This window comes from Alnus glutinosa, chromosome 6 (assembly GCF_958979055.1).
Source record: "Alnus glutinosa chromosome 6, dhAlnGlut1.1, whole genome shotgun sequence".
Classification (NCBI taxonomy): domain Eukaryota; kingdom Viridiplantae; phylum Streptophyta; class Magnoliopsida; order Fagales; family Betulaceae; genus Alnus; species Alnus glutinosa.
In genome coordinates, this window is record NC_084891.1 from 21,178,039 (window position 1) to 21,201,167 (window position 23,129).

The 23,129-nt window shown below is 38.8% G+C and overlaps 1 protein-coding gene across 1 annotated transcript; it reads left to right on the top strand.

Moving 5' to 3' along the window:
* The first annotated feature begins 2,242 nt into the window (after nucleotides 1-2,242).
* LOC133870383 (ADP-ribosylation factor 1) lies at nucleotides 2,243-19,660 on the top strand. Its single transcript, XM_062307493.1, has 8 exons — nucleotides 2,243-2,793; nucleotides 2,902-2,940; nucleotides 3,100-3,162; nucleotides 3,716-3,734; nucleotides 9,217-9,328; nucleotides 10,100-10,147; nucleotides 10,449-10,579; nucleotides 19,403-19,660. The coding sequence occupies exons 1-8, from the start codon at nucleotides 2,691-2,693 to the stop codon at nucleotides 19,434-19,436; spliced, it is 549 nt and encodes a 182-aa protein (XP_062163477.1). The 5' UTR covers nucleotides 2,243-2,690; the 3' UTR covers nucleotides 19,437-19,660.
* Nucleotides 19,661-23,129: the final 3,469 nt, after the last annotated feature.

A 23,129-nucleotide genomic window follows, 5' to 3' on the forward strand; every position in this document is an offset into this window, starting at 1 on the left:
TAGTTGTATTACTGTGTAGTTATAATTTTTGGAAGCTTTGCATTTGTATTAATGCTAGTTAATGCAATATTTAAAGATATTTAGTTTTGTATCACATCCTTCTTTTCCGATTTCTTCTATAATTTAATCTCATAGGAATGTTAAGTATAATAAATCCAGCTAATTACAAATTTGTCAGTGTGGAAGCACTATGAGTAACACTCTAAATTAATTGTTTTAATCGATTAATTTTAAGGGCGTTACAAGTTTACTCAAACCTCATAACGTTTCTAAAAGGCCCGATCTTATTATTTATTTCCAACTAAACCAGACTCATTGCATGGGCTGGGTGGACTCCCTCCCCACGGGGCCCGTTGGCTTTCCCAATCTCGGTTTCCTTCATTACTTTCTTTGTCTCTTCTCTCATAATAGGTTTATCTGCAGAAGTTGACTCATAATAAGTTAGTTCTGCTGCATCATCTGGTCCATGTTTTGGGCCATTTTTTGGAGTTGGATTTCCATGGTGGAAATGCATTGGTCCTAGGGGATTGACCAAACCCCCCCCCCCCCCCCCCCCCCCCTCCCCCGCGGCGGGTTCTCTGTATTCCTCCTTGCACTCCTCAACCTGATGGTTGGCATGTGATCTTAGAGAGAAAAAAGGAAAGGGATGAATATCACACAATCTTATTCCCATAGACGATGCCAATTGATGATTTTGAAATCTGCATGGCCAACTCGACGTCAAGGTGGACCTGTAATCATTGAGAAGACTAACTTAAAGGCCCACTAGGGTGAGCCGGTGAGAGATACTTCTGATGTCTAAGCCAGTAAAACACTTATAAAAATCCTTCTCCCATGAGAGGAAGAAGTTATGGAATAAATGTGTGTTTTGAATTAGTGGATGAACAAAGAGCTTACCTGTCCTTTTGAATCACATTCCCTCCAGTCAAAGTGTAATGACCCAGGGAAAAGCACTAGCAACATTTACGCTATCACCCCAAAATGACTAGTTAATTTGGAGCTTTCTTAGAATAATTTATAAAGCCTAGTTTCACCTAGTCACTAGATAATGTGAGACTTAGCATCCATGAGTATCTTTATAAACCACATTTGCGCTATCACCCCAAAATGACTAGTCAATTTGGAGCTTTCCTAGAATCCCTTATAAAGCCCAGTTTCACCTAATAACTAAGCAATGTGAGACTTAGTACCCATGAGTATCTTTATAAATCACTCACTCTATGTGAGCTATTCATCTCTTCCCAATGTGGGAGGAGTGTTACAAACTCCCCTCCTTAAACCCCTGATGTCCTCGTCAGGGCTACGTCATGTAGTGCTTCAGTACCACATGACTTGGCGTTACTAGGTAGCTCTGATACCATTTGTAACGACCCAAGAAAAAGTGTTAGCCACATCTGCGCTATCACCCCAAAAGAACTAGTTGATTTGGAGTTTTTCCTATAATCACTTATAAAGCCTAATTTTACCGGCAATGTGAGACTTAGTATCTATGAGTATTTTTATAAACCACTCATTCTATGTGAACTATTCTTCTCTTCCCAATATGAGACTGAAATGTTACACAAAGGTCATTCCTTCCTCGTACGACTTGCCCCATGTTGCCTTTTCAACTGGGTTGTGTGTAGTTTGTCCATGATTTTAGTTCACAAATTCTTACAAAGGGTGGTCCTGGTAATCACTCATCTATCGCAGGTCCGGTGGCGTAAAATGCCAACTGTCCCCGTGAAGTGAGGAAAGTTGTGCTTCTATACCGCCTCCAAAGCTCCAACGTGGGTTCTCCAAGAAACCTGCTAACACATCAAGGTTTGAACCTTTTAAAGTAAAGGCAGTGGTTAGGTACTTCGGAACTTGGTGTGATTCTTTTGTAGCTACCGAAATGATATTGTTGGATCAATTAAGGTCTGGGCTGGTCAACACCAGAAATGAGCTGCCTGGCTCAAGCCGAGGGTATTTTATTTTCTTGTTAAAAAATATAAAACACTTCTAGAAGACATAAACAAATATTCTATTCTCCCAAAAGAGGAGGTCAATCGGCTGGGAATCATGCGTTATGAAGCGAAGGTCACTAGTTCGAATACTCTTTCCTTTTTTGTATAGACATGTCAAAAAAAAAAAAAAAATTTATTAATTTTTAATACATTTTAATGATGTGACATATATTAGAGCTATTTTTTATTTATTATTATTATTTTTTATTTTTAAGTTATATATTCTTATATTAGAGCAACTAGATCTGGTGTAATTAGCTGCCCCGTTAGATACCCGTTTGCAAAGCGGGCAGCTACTGCACCTCATCCCGGTCCGGGGACCTCGATCCCCACAGACATTGCATAATCAAACTATATCTATCCTGAGGGAATCAATCACCTCAGGAGCCCTCGGAGCCCTCTTCTATGCTGCTTCTTGCGAATCGCTTCCAATCCTGAGAAACCGAAGAGAAGGGAAGACTGAGACCGAGAGAGATCAACTCTGTCCCCTCCACAGCCCCTACTTTCTCCAAATTCTCAGTTCGTCCCCGAACTCTCAAAATTCTTTTGAAGCAGACCCTCTCCTTTTAGAACCAGAGGGCTCTGCTTTGAGATCTTAAATCTCCATCCCACTCGAAGGGCCAAAACTAAACCGAACGAGACCGAATTAAATCACTTGTGATCTGTTCTCAATTTGCTTGCTCTGAGAGTGAGTCTCTCGAGATGGGTATATTGTTTACGAAAATGTTCTCGTCCCTCTTTGGCAACAGAGAAGCTCGGATCCTCGTCCTCGGCCTCGACAATGCCGGAAAGACCACAATCCTCTGTAAGTTTCTCTAATTTCACTATTACCCATTTCTTATTTTTCGCTTTTGAGTGATGGGTTTGTGGCCAATTTGGGTAATTCAACGGTTTTGGTATGTGTTTTGTGCAGATCGGCTTCAGATGGGGGAGGTTGTGTCTACGATTCCAAGTTGGTATTCTTTCCCAGTACTAACATTTATGGTTCTTTTTTCCCCCCAGTTTATTCATTGTTTAGCTGGTGGCAAATTGTGGTTTTATTATGCTTTTCCTAAGTCTTCAAGTATGGTAGAGTTTCTGCAGTTAAATCTGTTCATTTTTTTGGGTGCAGCAATTGGATTTAATGTCGAAACGGTGCAGTATAATAACATCAAATTCCAAGTATGGGATCTGGGTATGCTATCTCTTCTCCCCTTGATCTGTATCTTTAAATTTACCATCAACACAATTTGTCAACTGGAACCCGAAAAAAAAGAGTTGTTGAGATTTGCTAACTAGAAATAGTATTGAGTTTGAAGCGACAGCTAATTATGTGACCAACATTGAATAGAGAATAGCTTAATCTGTAATTTGTATGCATTTTTATTTATTTTATAGATTTTGGATATTTGGTGGATGTGGTGATAGATTTATGGTGTCTATGCGTGGGGTCATGAATTGGGCTGTTGATATATGTAAAGGAGCTGCTGTCTTGAACTTGTTTGAGCTTCATCATTTATACCTAATTAAAGAACTATGTGTTTGAAATATTATATGTATACGCAATGTGGAAAGTTTAATGGTCAGCAGTTATCAATCATTTTGTAAATGCTAATATAAAATATGCACACACAAATAGGCACATATTTGAAAATTAGGACTGCATGATCTAATGTTATTAAAAGTTTTAGGAATTACAAGTCGTGAATTGCTTGTTCTGATGGCATGTCTGCCCTTTGTTTGTGCAGGTGGACAAACAAGTATCAGGTACGCAGTTTTTGCTCTTTCTTGTAATCTTTTTTTATTTTTTATTTTTTAAAATTATTTATTAGTTGATTTTTATTGGTAAGAGAGATCTAAAATATACGGCATTCTGATGTTGTGCAATGTGAATCATGAGAAAACAATTATGCACTTGTAAATTATTAAATTTAGCTCTTAGAGTAGTTGGAGCTTTGGAGAGGTTCTGTGACTCTATGTTGTTAATATATTCTCTCTTTTTTTTAAAAAAAAAAAAAAAAAAATCAGCTTAATCTTGCCATAGAACTTGTGAAATGATGCAGTAATTTCAAAAATGACTTCTTTATGTGCATGCTTTGACCTGTTGTGAGAATTCAAGTTTTAAATAATTTCTGAACTCAATTCGACTCAAAAGTGTCTAAATCTGGACAACATGATGCTTGGAATGTATATTCTAAAAGAATTATTATTATTGTGGAATTTGAAGGTTTTGTAGGATCCATTTATATGTTTTTTCTGAACAGTTATAATTGTGATTTTAGCTTGAGCATGTATTTTTTCTGTACCTTTTTTTTTTTTGTTAGGACTTTAGCCACACCTTAGGGCTTGGTCTGAGTCAATTAGACCAATATAATATTTACAGCTCAATGCTATATGTACTGAGATCTGTGAGGATCATTTGTTAGTATTGCCCTTCTACTGTAGCTTTACTGTTCAATGTTTAGATTTTCTTAGATGTGATTCTAGTAAACAATGGCTGTTGCAGATTTAATATTTGATTAAATATACCCGTTTTCCTAATCAAAGTTAGTTTGTATTAGGTTTTCTTTCCAGAAAAAGATTTGGTGTTCTTGGTTCCATCAAAGTGGCTTTGTAATTTTTCCTAGAGAGCTACTCATCATAAGATTTTTAAGTACTGATAATCTGATAAAAAGGAAGGGCATTCTTTCAACCGGTGGCTTAGGAATTTTGGTGCATTATATATTCTTTATTTGGAGTGTCAAGAGGCCACAGATGCGTGTCAAGCGGTGGCTAGCTCCACCTAGCTCAATGGTCCTTTGATGGACTTGTTGGCAACCCTCCATGTCACAGATGTTGGAGCCGGAGATGCTCACAATCTTTTAGGGGTGCAGGCGCTGTGTTTATGCTCGCCAGAGGACATCTGTCCACAATGGAGCCTCCAGATGTCCAGTCGCAACACCTATCTCTCCCCCTTCATAATTTGCTGGTGATGAGGCTGCAATGGTCCCCCCGAACCTTGAGCTCTCTGGTTTGGACATTGGTGGTATCGTTTGCAGGTCTAGAGGATTGCCTAAGTTGTTTCTAACAATGGTAATGTGGTCGATACTGTTTGCTTGAGAAATGATGATTTGAAGGCCAAGTTAGTTCTTGTAGAGTTAGATGATCCCTGTTCTCAATCTGGACTCTTTAGGTGTCATCACAGTTCCTTCGTGTTCAGAGTGGGCATTGTTGTTAAATGGGGGAAGCGGGTTCCTTTACCTGATTTCTTCTTTGTGTTTGAAATATCTTGGTTTTCCGTTGGGACTCCCAATTTGTCTACGTATTTCATATCTCTTTTTTCCCTGCTTCTTGGTGGTGCCAATCGCATAAAGAAGTTATAATGGGATTTCTTATGGATTGGGTTCGATGAAGAGTTCAAGTTTTACTTGGTAAGCTGGTCTAAGGTTTGTTCTTCGCTCTCTGAGGGAGGATTGGGAGTCCAAAACTTGCTTTAGTTCAACCGTGCTCTTTTGGGGAAGTGACTATGGCGCTCTTTGCATGAGGGAGAGGCTTTTTGGATTCTAAATATGGCAGCTCGTAGGGTGGGTGGTGTTCAAATGAGTTTCATGGGTCGTATGGGGTGGAGTTATGGAAAAATATTAGGAGAGGATGGGGGGAGTTTTCTAGTCATACAAGATTTGAGGTGATGGCTCCAAGATTAGATTCTGGCATAACAAGTGGTGTGGGGATTATGCCCTTAAGGAAGCTTTCCCAAATTTGTACAATAGTGCTCGCGTAAAGGATGCTTTCGTGGTCGATCATTTGGAGTTATCTTGTGGCTCTCATAAGTGGAATGTAAGCTTTATCAGAGTGACACATGATTGAGAGGGGGATGTCTTTATTTTGTTTTTCAATTTTTTCTATTCCTTTAGATTGAGACGGGTAGGTAAAGACAAGCTTTGTTGGGTCCCTTCCAAGAGAGGGCTGTTTGACATTAGATCTTTCCACAATGTCCTTGTTCCCCATGATAGTACTCCTTGTTGGGAAATTTTGTCCTATTTCCCCAGAACGTGAGAGGCGAAAAATAAGAAGAAAGCGAAATAACAAAGATAAGCAATCACACACGACACCAGATTTAAGTGGTTCCCTCAAATTGAGGTACGTCCACTGGCGGAGGCAATCCCGGAGAAAATCAACTATCAAAAGGTGAGTACAAGGAAATAACAGGGTGAGAAAACCACTCAAACCCAAAGCCCCAATACACCCAATTCTCCACTTCAACCCAAAAGGAGAATAATAACAAAAAAGAAAAACCTCTCTTTTTATGGAGCTCTCACCTTTTCCTTTTCTCTCAAATTTTTGCTCACTCCTCTTGAGAACACAGTAGCCCTCACTTCACCGTGTGGCTCTTCTCCTTTTGTTCTCTAATATCCTTGTTTGCACACTTCTCCTTTTATAGTGGTTGAGGACCACACCTTTTCCTTTTCTTCCTTGAAAAGGAATCAACCAAGGAAGGAAAGAAATCCCCAACTTGGAAAAGTAATCAATAGGAGGTGTAATCTTTCCCTCTCCTACAAGTAATTGGTCAACACATAAATGACCAAATCCAAAAAAGTAACTTGTACAGGATTTTCAAACACTTGAGAAGGAAAGAGCAAATAGGTGGGTCCACCGACTTGATTTTCAAGTCACCCAACCTTAACACTCCTTTCCCTTGGTCGGCCACCCTAGGAAAGATCATTTTTTCTTTTTTTGATAAGTAATAAAACTTTTATTAAAACAAAGTGTAAGGCGCCCCTAAGTACACATGAAATATACACAGAAACCACCAAACGAGCCGCAAAAAAAGAAAAAGAAAAAAGAAACCCACAAACCCACCAAACCTTAAAACCTCAAGACCCACAAAAGGCTCACACATTACGTCATGTGAGCCTTGCCTTTCCAATGCCTTGAGGGTGTGCTTGCATCACCGTAGTTAATGGAGCTTTTCAAGTTTAACAGCTCCCTCCTACCTTTGGTCTTTTGGTGCGCTATCATTTTTTTCCGATGAAACTCCTCTTCAATGGCATCCAGGATTGCCAAGGACGAAACCTCGCCATGAACGCCATCCATCGCCCAATCCAAGGGCATGTCGAGATGTAAAATACCCAAAGGGAAAGGGGATTCTCCATCCTCCCCATTCCAAATCTCGTCACCATGATCGCACACGACAATCTCACCATCCGGGCCAACGCCTACCGGCCACTTTTGAGACTGTATCATGCCATTAATCTTGGATTCCTCACCCTTTTCATCATTTGGAGTGTTGCAACCACCCAAAAGGGTTGGAATCCCTTCCACCCCAACTTCCTTAGCAACAAGAGAAGATGACGACGCGGTCGACACTTTAGGTAAGAGAAGGGGTTGCACAGACATACTCGGATTGAGGAACCCCCTTCGAAGGATTCCCCTCGCTGGATCAGATTGCTTAACAACCTTCAAAGAAGCTGCCACTCCACTAGAATCCAGCAATGGCTGCGCCATAGCCACCAAGGATTCCTCGATAGGCATAGGATCCACCCCCTTCGAGCGCTGCTAAGTTTTAGTCTCACTGTCAATATATATCCTCATTGCTGCCATAGACTCTGCAACTAAACTCTCATCCAAATGCACTGCTCTGCCTTCTCTAGCCTTCCTATACCGACGGCGCTGGAATAGAGAGACGTATCCTTTCTCCCAACTCTGTCGCCCTTGAGTATAAGTCACCGAATAAAAGCGAGTTCTGCTTGGTGGAGGTGGGTTGAATCCGGAGCTCAAGAGACCCAACACCATTGCTAACCGGTGCTGGAGATGGCCCCTCAAACCTGAAGGAACCTTCCAGTGATGCTGAAGACAACATCTCCTTTGCCGTAGCAGAGAACCCAACAGCAGCAAACAAAGGATCAGGGGAGGATGTTTGGCAAAAGATAGGTGTGATTCTGCTTTGGTGGCCACAAAAGATACCTTCATGGTGTCGGCGGTAGAGGACATAGGTCAATCTTCTCAGGTGTTCGAGAACCCTGCTACTCCTAGGAAAGATTCTGACACCACAGATAACTTAAGGAAGCAGCACGTCTTAGTCGTTAATTGGTGGGGAGTGTGGATTATCTTCTACTACTGAGATTGGTGGGGCCTTATGAAATGCTATTTTTCAGTCATGTTGGGTTAGCTTGGGTTTTGCCTAGACGAGTGTTAAGACTTTTTTGCTTGTTGGAGAGGGTTGGGTGGCAGTCTTTAGAGTTCAGTAGTGTGGAAGATGGTTATGTCCTACCTAATATGGTGTCTTTGGAGGGAAAGAAATAATAGAAATTTTGAAAATCGTGAGAGGACGATAGTGGAATTAAAGTCTTTATTCTTTAATACTCTTTACCACTGGACAACTGCGTTAGTCTATCTTAATTTGCCTAATTTTCATCATATTTATTTATTTTTATCTTATTTCTCTTTCTGGCTAGGTGTGTCTCTTGTATTCTTGTGTGCCTGAGTTGCACCTTTGCGCTTTTTTAATTATATTTCGATTACTTATCACAAAAATTTAATGCATTATCCTAAAAAGAAATGAATAACAATCCATATGGTGATATAAAGAAAAGTGTGTGTATATATATATATATTGGGCTTTCTTTCTTGGGTTCTGGGGTTCTTTTTTCGTTTTCTGTCAGTTGTTGCGGGTTAGCTTTTGGTGTTTCTTGTGTATATTTCCTGTGTACCAAGGGGCGTCTTTACGCTTTTTTAATAAATCTTTTCTTACCTATCAAAAAAAAGTATATATTTTTTTTTTTTTATGAATAAAGTGTTTTAAGTATTTGTGATGCATTTATATAAATGTTATGTTCAATTAATGTTTAAGTATTTTTTATTTATTTATTATGAATAAAGTGTTTAAGTATTTGTGATTCATTTATATAAATGTTACGTTCAATTAATGAGTTATACAGAAAATAGCACCGACTTTTTCTACTTTGTTTGAAAGATTGCCTTACGAGTGAAAGTTTAATGACTTCTAAGTTTTTTCTAAATGGAGCTTCTTTTAGCGATTAGTAGAATGTTTAATAAATTTGTGCCGTAAAATATCCTTATTTAACATGATGTTGCTTGTTCATCTTTTTGTAATCTTAAGAATATGCATGGATTTTATTTTTTATTTTTTGGTTGACTTTATGTTGCACATTCTGCCAATTTGGTGCACAGGACATGTATAATTTTCCTCTAATTGATTGATTAATGTTACATGCTCACCCACCCCCAATTATTTGGCTTTATGCCACAGGCCATATTGGAGATGCTATTTTCCAAATACGCAAGCCATAATTTATGTCGTTGATTCAAGTGACACGGACAGACTGGTCATCGCCAAAGAGGAGTTTCATGCAATCTTGGAGGTACACTTATTTTGGATCTATGCTGACAGGACTATAGGGTTAATTTGACAAAGTTGATGGATAAAATTTTAGTGCTCTATCTATGACTTCCATTTGCTTATTTATTCTAAATATCAGATATATTGATTAGCTGTTTATATGAAGCTTGAGCTCAGTAGATTTTATAACTTTGTTAACATCGAAATTTGACATTAGAAAAGGTATTAGGGGTGTTTGGTAAGCAACATACCATTCCCTTCATTTATTTTCACTTTTCCCAACAATAATCAACTTTAAAACATTCTAACATTTTGCACTTTTTATATCACATCAATAATTTTTTATTACTATTCAAATAAAAAAATCCAATCCAATACTTTTTCACTTTTTCATACAAATTCTTTCTACTTTATATCACATTAATCACTTCTTACTACTACTCAACTCAACAATCTTTACCAAACACAGCCATTGATGCTGTACCTGGATTCATCCCCTCAATTCTGTTCTCTAAGAGAATTTGTTTTTTGAAAATTATATGGTATCATAATGAAATATAAAAAATCTTCTTCTGCCTTCTCTTAAAAAAAATTATCAAAGATTTTGGGGGTACTTTTTTTTTTTTTTTCGTCTTCTCTTTCCTTTATACTATCAATGAGAAATGAATTACCAGTGCCTCTCAACCCCTTTGCCTACGCTGCTATTGCATTATGGTTTACTTGTAGTGATGCAGTTTTTATGCATTTATTGGAGATCTTACAATGTCAGTTTACACTTTTAACCTTTTGGCAGGAAGAAGAATTAAGAGGGGCTGTTGTCCTCATTTTTGCAAACAAGCAGGTTTGTGCTGCTGCCGTATTATTTATTCTGAAGGTTTTGTCTGTACAGGAAAAGATCTCGTGTTTAACTAGGTTGTAAATAAAATCTTAAAGAAAAGCAATGTGTTATAATCCATTATTGCATGTGCCAAAAAGAAATGGGATGCCTTTTTTATCTTTTGGTCAAGGAGTTAAGGTCATTTTATTATATCTTCATGTCTCTATATGCCTTCTGCATACTAATGTTTTCTAAACTTCTAGGTTTTTACTTTCTCTTTCCTTTTTGTTTTGTTTTGTTTGATATATCCTTTTGGTCTTTGCAGGATCTTCCAGGTGCACTTGATGATGCTGCTGTTACTGAGGCTTTGGAGTTGCACAAGATAAAAAACCGTCAATGGGCTATTTTCAAAACTTCTGCTATAAAGGGAGAAGGCCTCTTTGAGGGATTGGACTGGTAAGTTAAGTTACAGTTAAGTGGTATAAGTTTTGGTCTTGGTCAGAAATTATCACATTTTATTGCTTCTAGACTTTCCACGGACTTCAAATTTACACACATTGCATCATACTAGGTCCACACTTCTCCATGGCTCTAGTAATGTGGAGCGAATTAACAAGAGCTTCAAAGTTATTTTGCTTCAATCCATTTTCAGTGCACTTGCTTTTTAGATGAGTAGGAATGCATTTTAGAGCCTGATATGGAGTGGGAATCAGACAAGTTGACCTGGATCCTATGTTGTATGATATTGACTGGAGTATTTAGTTTTCTATTGGTTTGAAGGATGGATCCCTTATATTTTTAGGGATGAAGTTGCCCAAAGATTTGTAGTTAAAGGAATATTTATGCAGCGAGTGGTTAGCTAAAATCTATGCTTGGATGTTGATTGGGCTATAAGGTAAGTTAGATGACTGCAGAACCTTTATAGTACAGTGCTGGTTATAACACCCCAATTTGGGATGTCTTTAGTATGGATTCCATCTCCAATCATAATAAGTGGAAGGTCAGACCAAATGACATTAGGTGGCTATTCAAGGTTGGGTGAACAATGTTTTACAGAAAGCCTGATTCAAGTAGGAAATTCACTTTGACAAGAGCAACGATGATAATAATTATTCTGCCTGCCTATCTTCCTCTCTATTTTTTTTTTTTCTTTTCTTTTTTGATGAGGAATTATTTGTGTATATCATTTGCTAGTCTTTGTTATTGTTCCTGGTTTATTCCACATATTGAAGTAGCACTAGCTCCCATCCAAGTGGAACACCCCCGCAAAGCAAAAAAAAAAAGAAAAAAGTTGGCCTAGCAAAAGTTTGTATTCATAGAAAATCGCTCCTTATAATAGTCTATTGACTCGCTTCTCTTTCCACCTTTATCCCCACTTTTGAGGTGTGCCTTCTGGGGAAAAGCCCTTCTGCCACTCTTTCTTCCAACTCATTTTCTTTCTGATTAAGTAAAAGGAAAGTGTCATTTTCCCTCTCCTTGCTCCTTTCTTTCCAACTTTTCTTCCTACTGAAGTTAAAAGGTAGTGTTTGTGAAACATATGTAAGGATGAAAGGACTTCGCTGTCATGATCAATCAACTCTTTCAGTACCATAGATATGTTTTCAGACGTTTAAAGTCTTTTTTTTTGCTAAAATGTTGTTGGAGGAAGGTGCTTGGGCATGCAAGTGCATTGATACAAGTCATTGGTTTCAACTTTGTATGCTGTGTGGTAGGCCCTACTTGATATCTGCACCACAATGGCTCTACAAACTTGTTTACTTCCTTTTCATACTTGGCATATTTGTGCTTATCGTTTGAGCTTTTCATGTATCCAATTTCATAAAAGAGGTGGGTACAACTTTACATATTCCAACTATGATGATGTTACCTCATCAGGGTGCAGCTCATTATTGGTCCTATTTTGAGATTGTTTTTTTCTGCTAAACCATGTTGTGTATAAGTACAGATGGTTGTGGCAAAGATGTGAATGCATTATAGCATATGGGCTGGATCTTGATATTGGCTATTTGGGGAATAGGTTTTCGGACCCTATATAGGTTAATAATATGGGAAAATATGATAGAACCTTCCTGTGCTTTACCTGATTTTCACTTTCAGACTCCAATTTTCAATTTTACAAATTTAAGATCTAGGTTTACAATAATTTTAAATCCGAGAGGTTCATCCACTTTTCCGTCAAATTAATAACAAAAAATGATATGAAAAATTCAATTATGCCCCTTTAAAAAATTTGAAAAAGATATAAAAACAAAAGAGAAGAGGAGAAAAAAAAGAAGAAAAAAAGACCAAGCCATGGTCGTTGCTTGGTCATGCCCAACCGTGGTGGATGGGCTCACTTAGCCACCTGGCTTGGATTGATTGTGAGGGCAGTGGTTTGTGGGAGTGAAGATTTAGATTGGATGTAGACATTCAATGAAGGCAGCAATAGAGTGCTGGCAGTGATCTGGTGGACTGGCAAGAGAGAGAGCGACTGAGTGAATTGTGACACACAGTAATCTGGTGCAAGGGCGGGCTTGGACAAGAAGGATATCTAATTCCCAAGGGACCCATTTTGTTTTGTGATCAAATGAAGAGTATGAGGGCAACGGTGTCCTCTTAAAGGCAGGGAGGAAGCCTTTCATGTCTATACATATATTCTGGTACTAAGGAGCGCGTTACGCTTTTTCTGAGATTGGCTTATTGAAAAAAAAACATACATTCTGGTGTCCTTTTTGGCTGTTAACATTTGAAGGCCCTAAAAGGTTTCTCTCTAACAGAAACATATACATTGTATTCTTATTACGTAAGATGTAGCCCCCATCCTCCAAAACTCTTTCCTCTCTCTTTTCTGCATTACATGCCTCAGGTGTGGCTAAAAAATTTAGGAAAAGGCGCCACTTTTATGCAATGGAAATTGAAAATGTGAACAAAACTATCTAATAGTGGTTGGTTATTCTTGATTGGTGAGGTAGCTTTTGTGCCATCTCTCTCTTTTGATCAGGCTCGTTTGCATGTTGCCAAAATTAGTCTGAAAGATTGAATCGAATGAGAGGGCGGATTTGGGAGCTTTGGAGAGACTTTTGGGTTGGAAAAATGCAATTTCATGTTGGATGTGGGCGGTTTAGATGGAGAGAAATAAGTTCTTAAAGAGCTGGTTTTTATCACTAGAAGGCTTTAATAATTGCTTAGATTCATTTATGTAAGATTAAAGGCCACATGATTACTTCTTTTTTGATAAATAATTTCATTGAACAGCGCAAAGGGGTGCAACCCTAGTAAACAGGAAGTATACAAAAGAGCCTCTACTCAGAGGAGATAAACAAACATGAAAGTAGAAAATCAGCAAACAACAAACGACTCGAGCTATGTGTCGACACCCACAAATATAACATATTAAGCACATTTCTACAAAGAGTCCCAACCGTAACCTCCACATCCTCAAAAAGCCTAGTATTTCTCTCATGCCACAAACTCCACAAAATACATAAAGGAACCTGCTTCCAAATACAGATAGCAGAACCACGACCCAGCAAGGTGCCCCAAGCACTCAATAAATCCAAAACACTACTAGGCATAACCCACTCCACCCCGAATAAGCTATAAAAATAACTCCAAACAGCCCTTGCCACGTCACAATGTAGAAGAAGGTGATCAACAGATTCCCCATGCTTCTTGCACATAACACACCACTCTACTACCACAATACCACGCCTACGTAAATTGTCGTGAGTTAAAATCTTTCCTAAAGCAGTTGTCCAAACAAAAAACGCCACCCCGCTTCGGAGCTTTAACACGTCATACACCATTCCAAGGAAAATTAACCGCCTCATGACAAACTAAAGCTTTATAAAAAGTCTTCACTTCAAAATTTCTCTTCTTAGAAAGATTCCACACCACCCTATCAACTTCTCCATGCCGAATTCGACTAGAGTATAACTGTTCATAGAAGACAATCACCATCTCTACCTCCCAATCCTGAGCATAGTGCGTAAAGAGTACATTCTAATGAGCCACACCTCCTACCACAGACAAATTATCCACCACCCAAGCATCTAGAAAACGAACAATAGAGTACAAATCTGGATAGCATAGCTTGAGAGGCCTGTTCCTACACCATAATTAATGCCAAAAGCAAATATGAGACCCCTCGCCCATCTCAAAACGCAAGTACTTGGTTATAGTATCCCACCCCCTTCGGATAAACTTTTAAACACTCACACCATAAGACCTCGTCACCGGTAATGAACTCTAACCTCCCCTCACACTCCTATACTTCACCTCAATCACCGATCGCCATAACGCATCCCATTCTTGCGAAAACCTCCATATCCACTTCCCCAATAAGGCTTGGTTAAACTTAATAATATTGCGAACTCCCAAACCACCAACCTTGATTGGAGAACAAACCCGATGCCAATTGACTAAATGAAATTTAGTCTCATCCCCATACCATTCCACAGAAACTCCCTTTGAAGCCGCTCCAATTTCTTGGCTACACTCACAAGAATGGGAAACAGAGATAAATAATAAGTAGGAATGCTGGACAGTGTACTATGAATCAACGTCACCCTACCACCTTTGGATAAATAAAGCTTTTTCCAACTAGCCAACCTTCGTTCAACCTTCTCAATAACCCCATTCCAAATAGAACGAGATATAAACGACGCCCCTAACGGCAGACCCAAATATGTCATCGGCAGAGATCCTATTCTACAACCCAAAATATGTGCCAAAGACTCCACATCGCTCACCTCACCAATAGGGACCAATTCGGATTTTCCTAAATTAATCCTCAACCCTAACACCGCTTCAAAACATAAAAAAGTACATCTCAAATTTCGAACATGTTCAGCTTGTGCCCCACAGAAAATTAATGTATCATCAGCAAACAACAAATGATTCACCACTAGAGCTTCATTGTCTTTGATACCCACTGAAAAACCAGACAAGAAGCCTTGGAGCATAGACTCATTCAACATCTTACTAAGCGCTTCCATAACCACCACAAACAGCAAAGGAGAAAGAGGATCGCCTTGTCTAATCCCCTCGAACTCTGAAAAAAACCCGTTAGCGCACCATTAACCAAAATGGAGAATTTTACAGTAGAAACACAAAACTTAATCCATTTTCTCCACCTCTCCCCAAACCCACACCTCTGAAGCATATAAAGTAAGAAATCCCAGTTCACGTGATCATATGCTTTCTCCAAATCCAACTTGCATAGTAACCCCACCTCCCCCGACCGCAACTGACTATCCAGGCATTCATTGGCAATAAGAATTGAGTCCAACATTTGCCAACCACCAATGAAGGCATTCTGAGAGCTTGAAATTATTTTCCCCAACACCGATTTGAGCCTATTAGCAAGGACCTTAGAAATCATTTTGTAGACCCTTCTCACCAAACTGATAGGCCTAAAATCCTTAATCTCCTCTGCATCTGCCTTCTTAGGGATAAGGGAGACGAAAGTTGCATTCAAGCTCCTCTCGAATTGACAACTATTATGAAATTTTGAGAAAACCGCCATAATATCTTGTTTGAGAACCGCCTAACATTTCTGAAAGAAAGTCCTAGAGAAACTGTCTGGTCCCGGAGCCTTATTCCCATTCATCTCCCTCACCACCTCCCATACCTCCTGCTCCTTAAAGACACGTTCCAACCAGAAACGCTCATTCGCATCAATGGAAGAGAAAGAAAGTCCATCCACCCTAGGCCTCCACGAACTTTGCTCGGTGTACAAAGTATTATAATAATTGACAATGTGCTCCTTAATCTCCACCGGATCAGTAGACATAGCCCCATGAATCCTCAGAGCTCCCACATGATTGTATTTCCGATGCGAATTTACCACCCTATGAAATAAATTTGTGTTATTATCCCCTTCAACCACAAAGCCCGAGATTTTTGCCTCCAATTAACCTCCTCAAACGGGAGTGTCTTTTCCATCTCCCTTATCATATCGAACTTCCGTACCTGCTCCTTCACCACTAGCCCTCGAGACTCCTCTAATCCCTCCAACTCTTTAATACCTTCCAATAACTACTCCTCCTCCTTCCCCACATCACCGAAAACCACTTCATTCCACTTCTTCAAATCCGCTTTTAAAGCTTTTAATTTTTTCGTCAGTACATAACTTGGCAGGCCTTGAAAATCATAAGACTCCCACCACCGTTGCACTTGTTCCACAAAACCATCGGATTTGAGCCACATGTTTTCAAATTTAAAATGTCTTTTGCTTCTCTATGTGTACCACAATCCAACAGCAAAGGGAAGTGGTCCGATAAAAGTCTAGGCAAACGTTGTTGAGACAGATCTGGGTAATGTTCTTCCCACTCTGGAGAAAGCAAAAGCCTATCAATTTTAGACCATACCCAATTATTGGACCAAGTAAACTGCCCTTCATGCATAGGAATATCTACCAAGCTTTGCACACGAATAAACTCCGAGAAGTCTTCCATGGCCGCAGAAAAATCACCTGCTCCCGATCGCTCACTCGGAAACTGCACCACATTGAAGTCACCCCCAAAGCACCACGGCCTATCTCACCAACTTATCAATCCAGCCATCTCATCCAACAACACCCTCCTCTCCCTATCATCATTAGACCCATACACACTCCCAAACGCCCATGTAAAATTATCCTCAGCGTTACGTAATGAGAGAGCTAAGGTATAGCGACCCACATATTCGTCCACCTTCTCCACCACCCTCCTATCCCACATAATCAAAATTCCACCTGACGCCCCATTAGCCCCCATATAACACCAATTGTTGGGAACCCTACAAACTGCGAACCACCGCCCTAGTAATGACTTATATTTTTGTCTCCATCAAACATACCAAATCAACATTCCAGTCTCTAATGAACCCTTTAATACACAATCTTTTGTCCATCTCATTTATCCCCCTTACATTCCAAGATAGTATTTTAAGTTTCATTAACACACGTCACGCCCTATCCTTCCATCTCCTTCTATTAGATTTCTCCCCCTTCTTGTCATAATTAATGGAACAATTCAGTCGCTTAATCTCCCTCTGACCCTTCACCCCTGAAACTGTGGTGACCATAGCCAAAGATTGGACCCTCCTGGCCTCAATTTGTTCCAAAAAAAAAAAAAAAAAAAAACCAATGCCAACAACTAATCTTCATGCTAATCACATGACACTCCCTACTAATTTGTAGTAGCCCTTAACCCTCTCCAACACCCATCTAGGAGACACATTCGAACTGGAGTCCTTATCCATTTCCACTGCCAAAGGCATAACTGATATCGGGCCAATACCTTCCAATTCATCGCCTACACCACCTTCCACAATTTCAGAACTGAGATCGGATTGGATAATAGCAAATGACAACTCCTTTAAACCCTTCGGCTCTCTAGAATTACATACATGAGAAACTTCCTCCCCCCCCCCCCCCCCCAAAAAAAAATCCAAGGCCTTTCCTTCCTCTCAACTTAAGTTCAAACCTCTGACTAGGCTCAATCTGGAACACCGGGTCTGAAATATTCGGATAGAAGCTATCCTTTTCCCCCTCAGGTTCTTCGGCAGTACCTTCTCTGCTCCCCAATTCTCCTAAAACTTTTTCCACATCCACCCGACTCATTTCTTCCCCTGTGCCTTGGCTGAGTAGACCCGATCCCCCATTCTCTGCCACAGGACCAGTAGACGTATCCTCCTCACAGCTAGGTTCCTCCACCACATAATCTATCTCTTTCCTCTCCGCTTCCAGCTCAGACCCTATAACAGTGTATGTTTCCTGGCCAGCGGGTGAACTTGACCCTGTCACTAGCTCTTCATCAAGCCCGACCTTCCCAGGTGCCAGAACCTCCGACTCTATCCACGCCACCCTGTCCGGCTGGAGCTTTAGCGCCAGAGATTGTCGGGACGCGTGTTCTGTTCCAATACACATCTCCGGCAAACTTGTGGAACACAACCCAGCCAAGAGCACCCTTCCAGCAAGCTTATCCTTCTTGACACCAGGTGAACAACCGACCTTCTCTGTCAACACCCCCCTGTCCGGCTTAGGAGTCGATGGTAGCGGTTGCCTGGACACTTGCTGCCACTGTGTTGTCACCTTGCGTGGCGAATGTCTAGAATATACGCACGTGAACTCGCCATCGCGTCTGTCTGTGATAACAGGATCCTTGGATTTAAAATGGTCGCCATGGGCTTTATTCCACTGCCCCCCAACTTCTAGCCCACTTAAACCCATTTTTCCATTCCCGCAGCCCAACTCCAATAGGCCCAACCATCTCTCAGCTTCTTCCTTAAAGTTTCGAAGGAAAGTCTTCAATTCATCCTGATTCTTCGCCTCGTCCAGAGTCTGCTTCAAGTCGTTTCCCATAATAGAACCAGCTGGCCGATTTGAAATTGTAACTCCCCTTCCTTCTGGGTGATTGCCAGCCCCAAGTAAAGATTCTTCCTTTTCTGGCTCCGTTTGAATGACCTTACTGCCCCTGCCTTCAGCTGGAACTCCTTCCGGCAACTGTCCTCCTAACACCGCCGCATATGTCTTGCCTTCCTGACGTAAACCAGTGGCTTCCGGTATTGCTTTCGGTGCTGCCCCGGTTTTCCTTCCACCAACTGTCCCATTGGCCTGTTGCTTTGCATGGTAGTTTGTCAACTTTTGGAGTTGCACCCAGACATCCAGCCACCCCTTCCCATCGCTACCTTCCGGAAGCACCACGTAACTTCGCCGTCCTCCTCCATCATATTCTGACAATTCAATGAACTGGCCATGCTTGTTTTTTTCTGCGCAGTACCACGTAGACAGTACTATCCATCTTGATCGTTCTCCACTTGTCATTATCTTCTTCTACCTTGGAGAATCGTTCCACTACTTGCATTAGCCAAACCAAGCTGGACCAGCCTAAAATAACTGCCCGGAACAAGCGTCTACTCCTCTTTGCCAGTCTAACCCTGCCTCTAACCTCTGATCGGAATTCAAAGGACTTCGAGTCCACGTAGCAATAGTCAAGATAGCCCATTCCGTCCCCTAGAGACTACCCGTAACAGCTCACTCGTAGATGTTACAGAATTCTGAATCTACTCCTCCGCAGCCACGTGATTACTCCAATTCTTTCTTTCTTTTTTGGCATTTGTTTGTTTGTTTTGTAGTGCTTTGTTTCTTCATTTTTTGAAATTTTATAGAAAGTTCATTTCCTGTTTCACCTGTTATACTGTTTGGCAAAGTAGAAAGTAGCAACAAAATTAGTAAAACTCATAATGAAAACCAGTTCCTGTTTAACATTTCTTTTTGAGAGTCCTTCAGTGGAAATAAACAACTTGTTGATGTAGGTTGAGTAACACACTCAAGTCTGGAGGTGCCTAACTCTTTCAGTTCCGGTAAACAACAGAAGCATGGCCTGATGAGCAGAACCAAGAAGGGGCGTCACCACTTAATGATTAGTCATAGAGATTTTATTCATGTCACATGGACTTTTCTGATTAATATACATGTAAAATTTGTCATCATAGATATCACCATTTGGCTGTGTTTTTTTGCTGTGTCACTTTTCTTTATTTTCTTTGTTAATTGCTTACATTTTGTTTTCAGCTTGTTTCTGTTCTCTCTCTCTCTCTCTCTGTTTTTTTTTTTTTGGATACTTTCTTCTATCCTATTAATTTTTTTAATCTTTCTTTTTTACTTTGATGCGTTAATTTTTGTGTTCTTGGGGTTCAAGCTGACTTTCATTAATCGACCATCTACCTCATTGCACATTCATTTGCTATGTTAGTTCTGAAGAAAGAATTTGAACTCTTAGACCTCGTTTGGTTCGCGAATTAGACCCATAGAAATGAATAGTTATTCTTACGGAATAGCTATTTTTTTGTTTGGTTGTATATTATTTAAGGGAATAGTTATTTTCACGGAATAACTATTTCTTTACGAAGAGAAATAAGTATTCCACTCAAAAAGGAGTGGAATACCTATTCCTTTCTTGTGGAAAAAATAAAATTCATTTTTTGCCCAAAAGTCCTAACCCTCTCAACACCCAAGTCTCTTATACCTCTCTCTCTATTTTTCAACTCATAGTGTGTTTGAATACGAAATTTTGAAAATAAAATATAATTCTGATTCTACTTTTTTCAAAAATAAATCATATTTTATTTAACTTTTTCAAAAATAAATCATATTTTATTCAACTTTTTATAAACATATCATATTTTATTCAACTTTTTCAAAAAAATCAAACCTCAAAATTCGCAAACAGAATAAGAATTTAATTCTGATTTCAAAAATTCAATACTCAAATACACCATCAGTATCTCTCTCCATCTTTGCAATTATATTCTTATCCCCCTCTCTCTGATTTTCAACCCAACTTAATTTGTTGTGGGTTACATTTTTTTTTTTTCCTGTGATGTAGCCTATAGAATGTACTTAGATGTAGTAAAACGAGTACCTCTTGATATCGGGAGGGACTCCAATTGCCTTGCGGAGGCTTGGAAAAACTTTGTAAGCAAAGAACGGATGTTTGTTGCTGGAAAACAAATAAAAAAGAATAAAATAAAAAGGGTTTTGCAGATCTATTTTTTTATGATGGTGATATGATGATTATTTTTTTTTTACTTATAAATTATTTTACTTTGTAAGCAAAAAAAACGAATGTTTGTTGCAGGAAAACAAATAAAAAAGAATAAAATAAAAAGGGCTTTGCAGATCTATTTTTTTCTTTTTATTTTTTTATGATGGTGATATGATGATTATGTGTGTGTGTGTGTTTTTTTTTTCTTATAAATCATTTTGTAGAGTAATTGTATATGAAAAAAAAAATAAATAAAATAAAGCCATGAACACTAAAATTAAAAAAAGAAAAAAAAAAGTCATAATATGACTGTTTATGTTTGTAAAATAAAGAAAAAAATGTCCTTAAGAATATAAATTATATTTGTATTATAAGGGTGTTTTAGGAAATTTGATTATAATATGATTCTATTCACTAATATATTGCATTGTACCAAACAAAAGAATACATATGCAATGTTTTATTCTACCGTTACAACCAAACAAAAGAATATGAATAGTTATTCTATTCCACATTCATTTATTCTTAGGAATAGTTAATCATTTTTCTAATGAAATAGACATTTCGCGAACCAAACGAGGCCTTAAGGTCTATTTGGGTTTGTGATTTCAAAATGCGCGATTTAAATGTGTGATTTGAGAATGCAATTTTTAAATATGCAGTTAAGCGTTTGTTAAAATTGCAGTTCAACTTTTAAATTGCGTGTTTTTAAAAATGCACTCATTTTCCTGCGATTTGAAAACACATTTTTTTATGTTTTCAAATCGCAAAAAATGCATAAACAATATATTTTTTTCCCGATTTGGTTTAAGAAATCAAATCATACTTTTAGACATTTTGGTTTGCAAAATCACAATGCCAAACACTCTTAAATGCGACATGAGAAAAGCATCGGTTGCGATGCCCTTTACTCCCTTTACTTCACTAATTATCTCACCATTTACTCCCATTCTTTATTGTATAGACTTCCGACTAGAATCTAACAAATAATTTTGTTGGTGCACTCATCTTTTCGTTTCATTCGTTACCAAAATGTTGTAAACTTTTTTTCATCGAGTCCTTGTGGATGCGTTTGACTTAAACATTCTATCTCTTCCGTCAATGCATCCATGTCATCTCTACCCTAAGCTGACCCGAATTTTCGGGTAATGACTAGCAAAGGTTGGGTCGGAAACCCGAACTGACCTGTCAGATCTGAAAAATCCACCAGATCTAGCGATTAGGGCTGTGGGATTGGAGAACTTGAACCTTTGCTGCTACTTGTTCAATTTTTTTAGCACCAGGCCAATACCAAGTCAACTGTCAACAATTTTGGCTCAGTTCGAATCCGAGTTCAAGGTTAGAAACAAAACGCCATTATAGGCCCCGGTTGGGTTGGTAATATATATATATATTTTATTTGGGTTGGTAATTGAAAAAGGGTGAAAATTTGACCCAACTGGATCGGATCCTACCTACCACTAGTTTTACATTTGATTATTATATATATATCTCACCGACAGGAATGATCAAAGCCGAGTCATCTATCACTCCCTCTATATTCAAAATGATCAACCAAGAAGAGTGGGATTCCATTCGCATACTCCTAAAACTCTTCAAGGGTCACACAATACCCTATAGTTATCATGATTATATTGATGCCTGGATACCAAAATGCAACTTTTAGTCATTCATGATTCCTTAACTTTGACAAGAACTTCAAAGGAAAATTCCCATATATACATATTTCTGTATTTTGATTGTCAATACTACAATTACATAGCACTTCTAATCATGTATTTCATTAAACATTGCTCTAGTATTATAAAAAAAAAATGGACTATCGTGAGGAAAATAATAACCTTTTGGATATCTATGGATGATCATTTTTGCTGCCCCCTTGATCTACTCTTACCATAATATGAAATTCTAATATTTCATTTGTTTCGACGAAAAATATTTTCCATCGAAAAATATTCTTTTGTGTTTGGCTCGTACAGAAAAATAACCAATGACGAGAAACGACCGGTAGTCCCTTTCTATTCAACTTCTTTGAGTTTCATTTGTCTTTCACAAACAAACAAGCAGATGGCCCCCACCTTTTTGGCTTTTTTTTTTTTTTTTTTGCTTCAATTCATGTATCATTGTATCCCACGTTGCTTTTATTCTTTTGTTTTATTCGTTTAGTTGAATAGCAACTTTTCTTCTTCTTCAACTTTTCAACTTGGGGCCACTTGTACACATGTCATGTATTATTATTTCTTGGTCACGTATGAAATTGGGTATTAACAATTCTTCATTTCTTTTTCTTTTTTTTTTTTCTTCCAATTCTTTAATTCCTACAAAAACATAATCCATTGCATTAATATAGCATTTAAGCTCAAGATTGGATCCGGCTTCGGTGCTGTACTTGAAAGTACAGCCCAGATGCTATACTTTAAAACGGTGACGTTTTAAGCCAGAAGAAATTTAAACCAAAATAGCCGTTTGACGCCGTTTAAGAAAATTAACTCTTC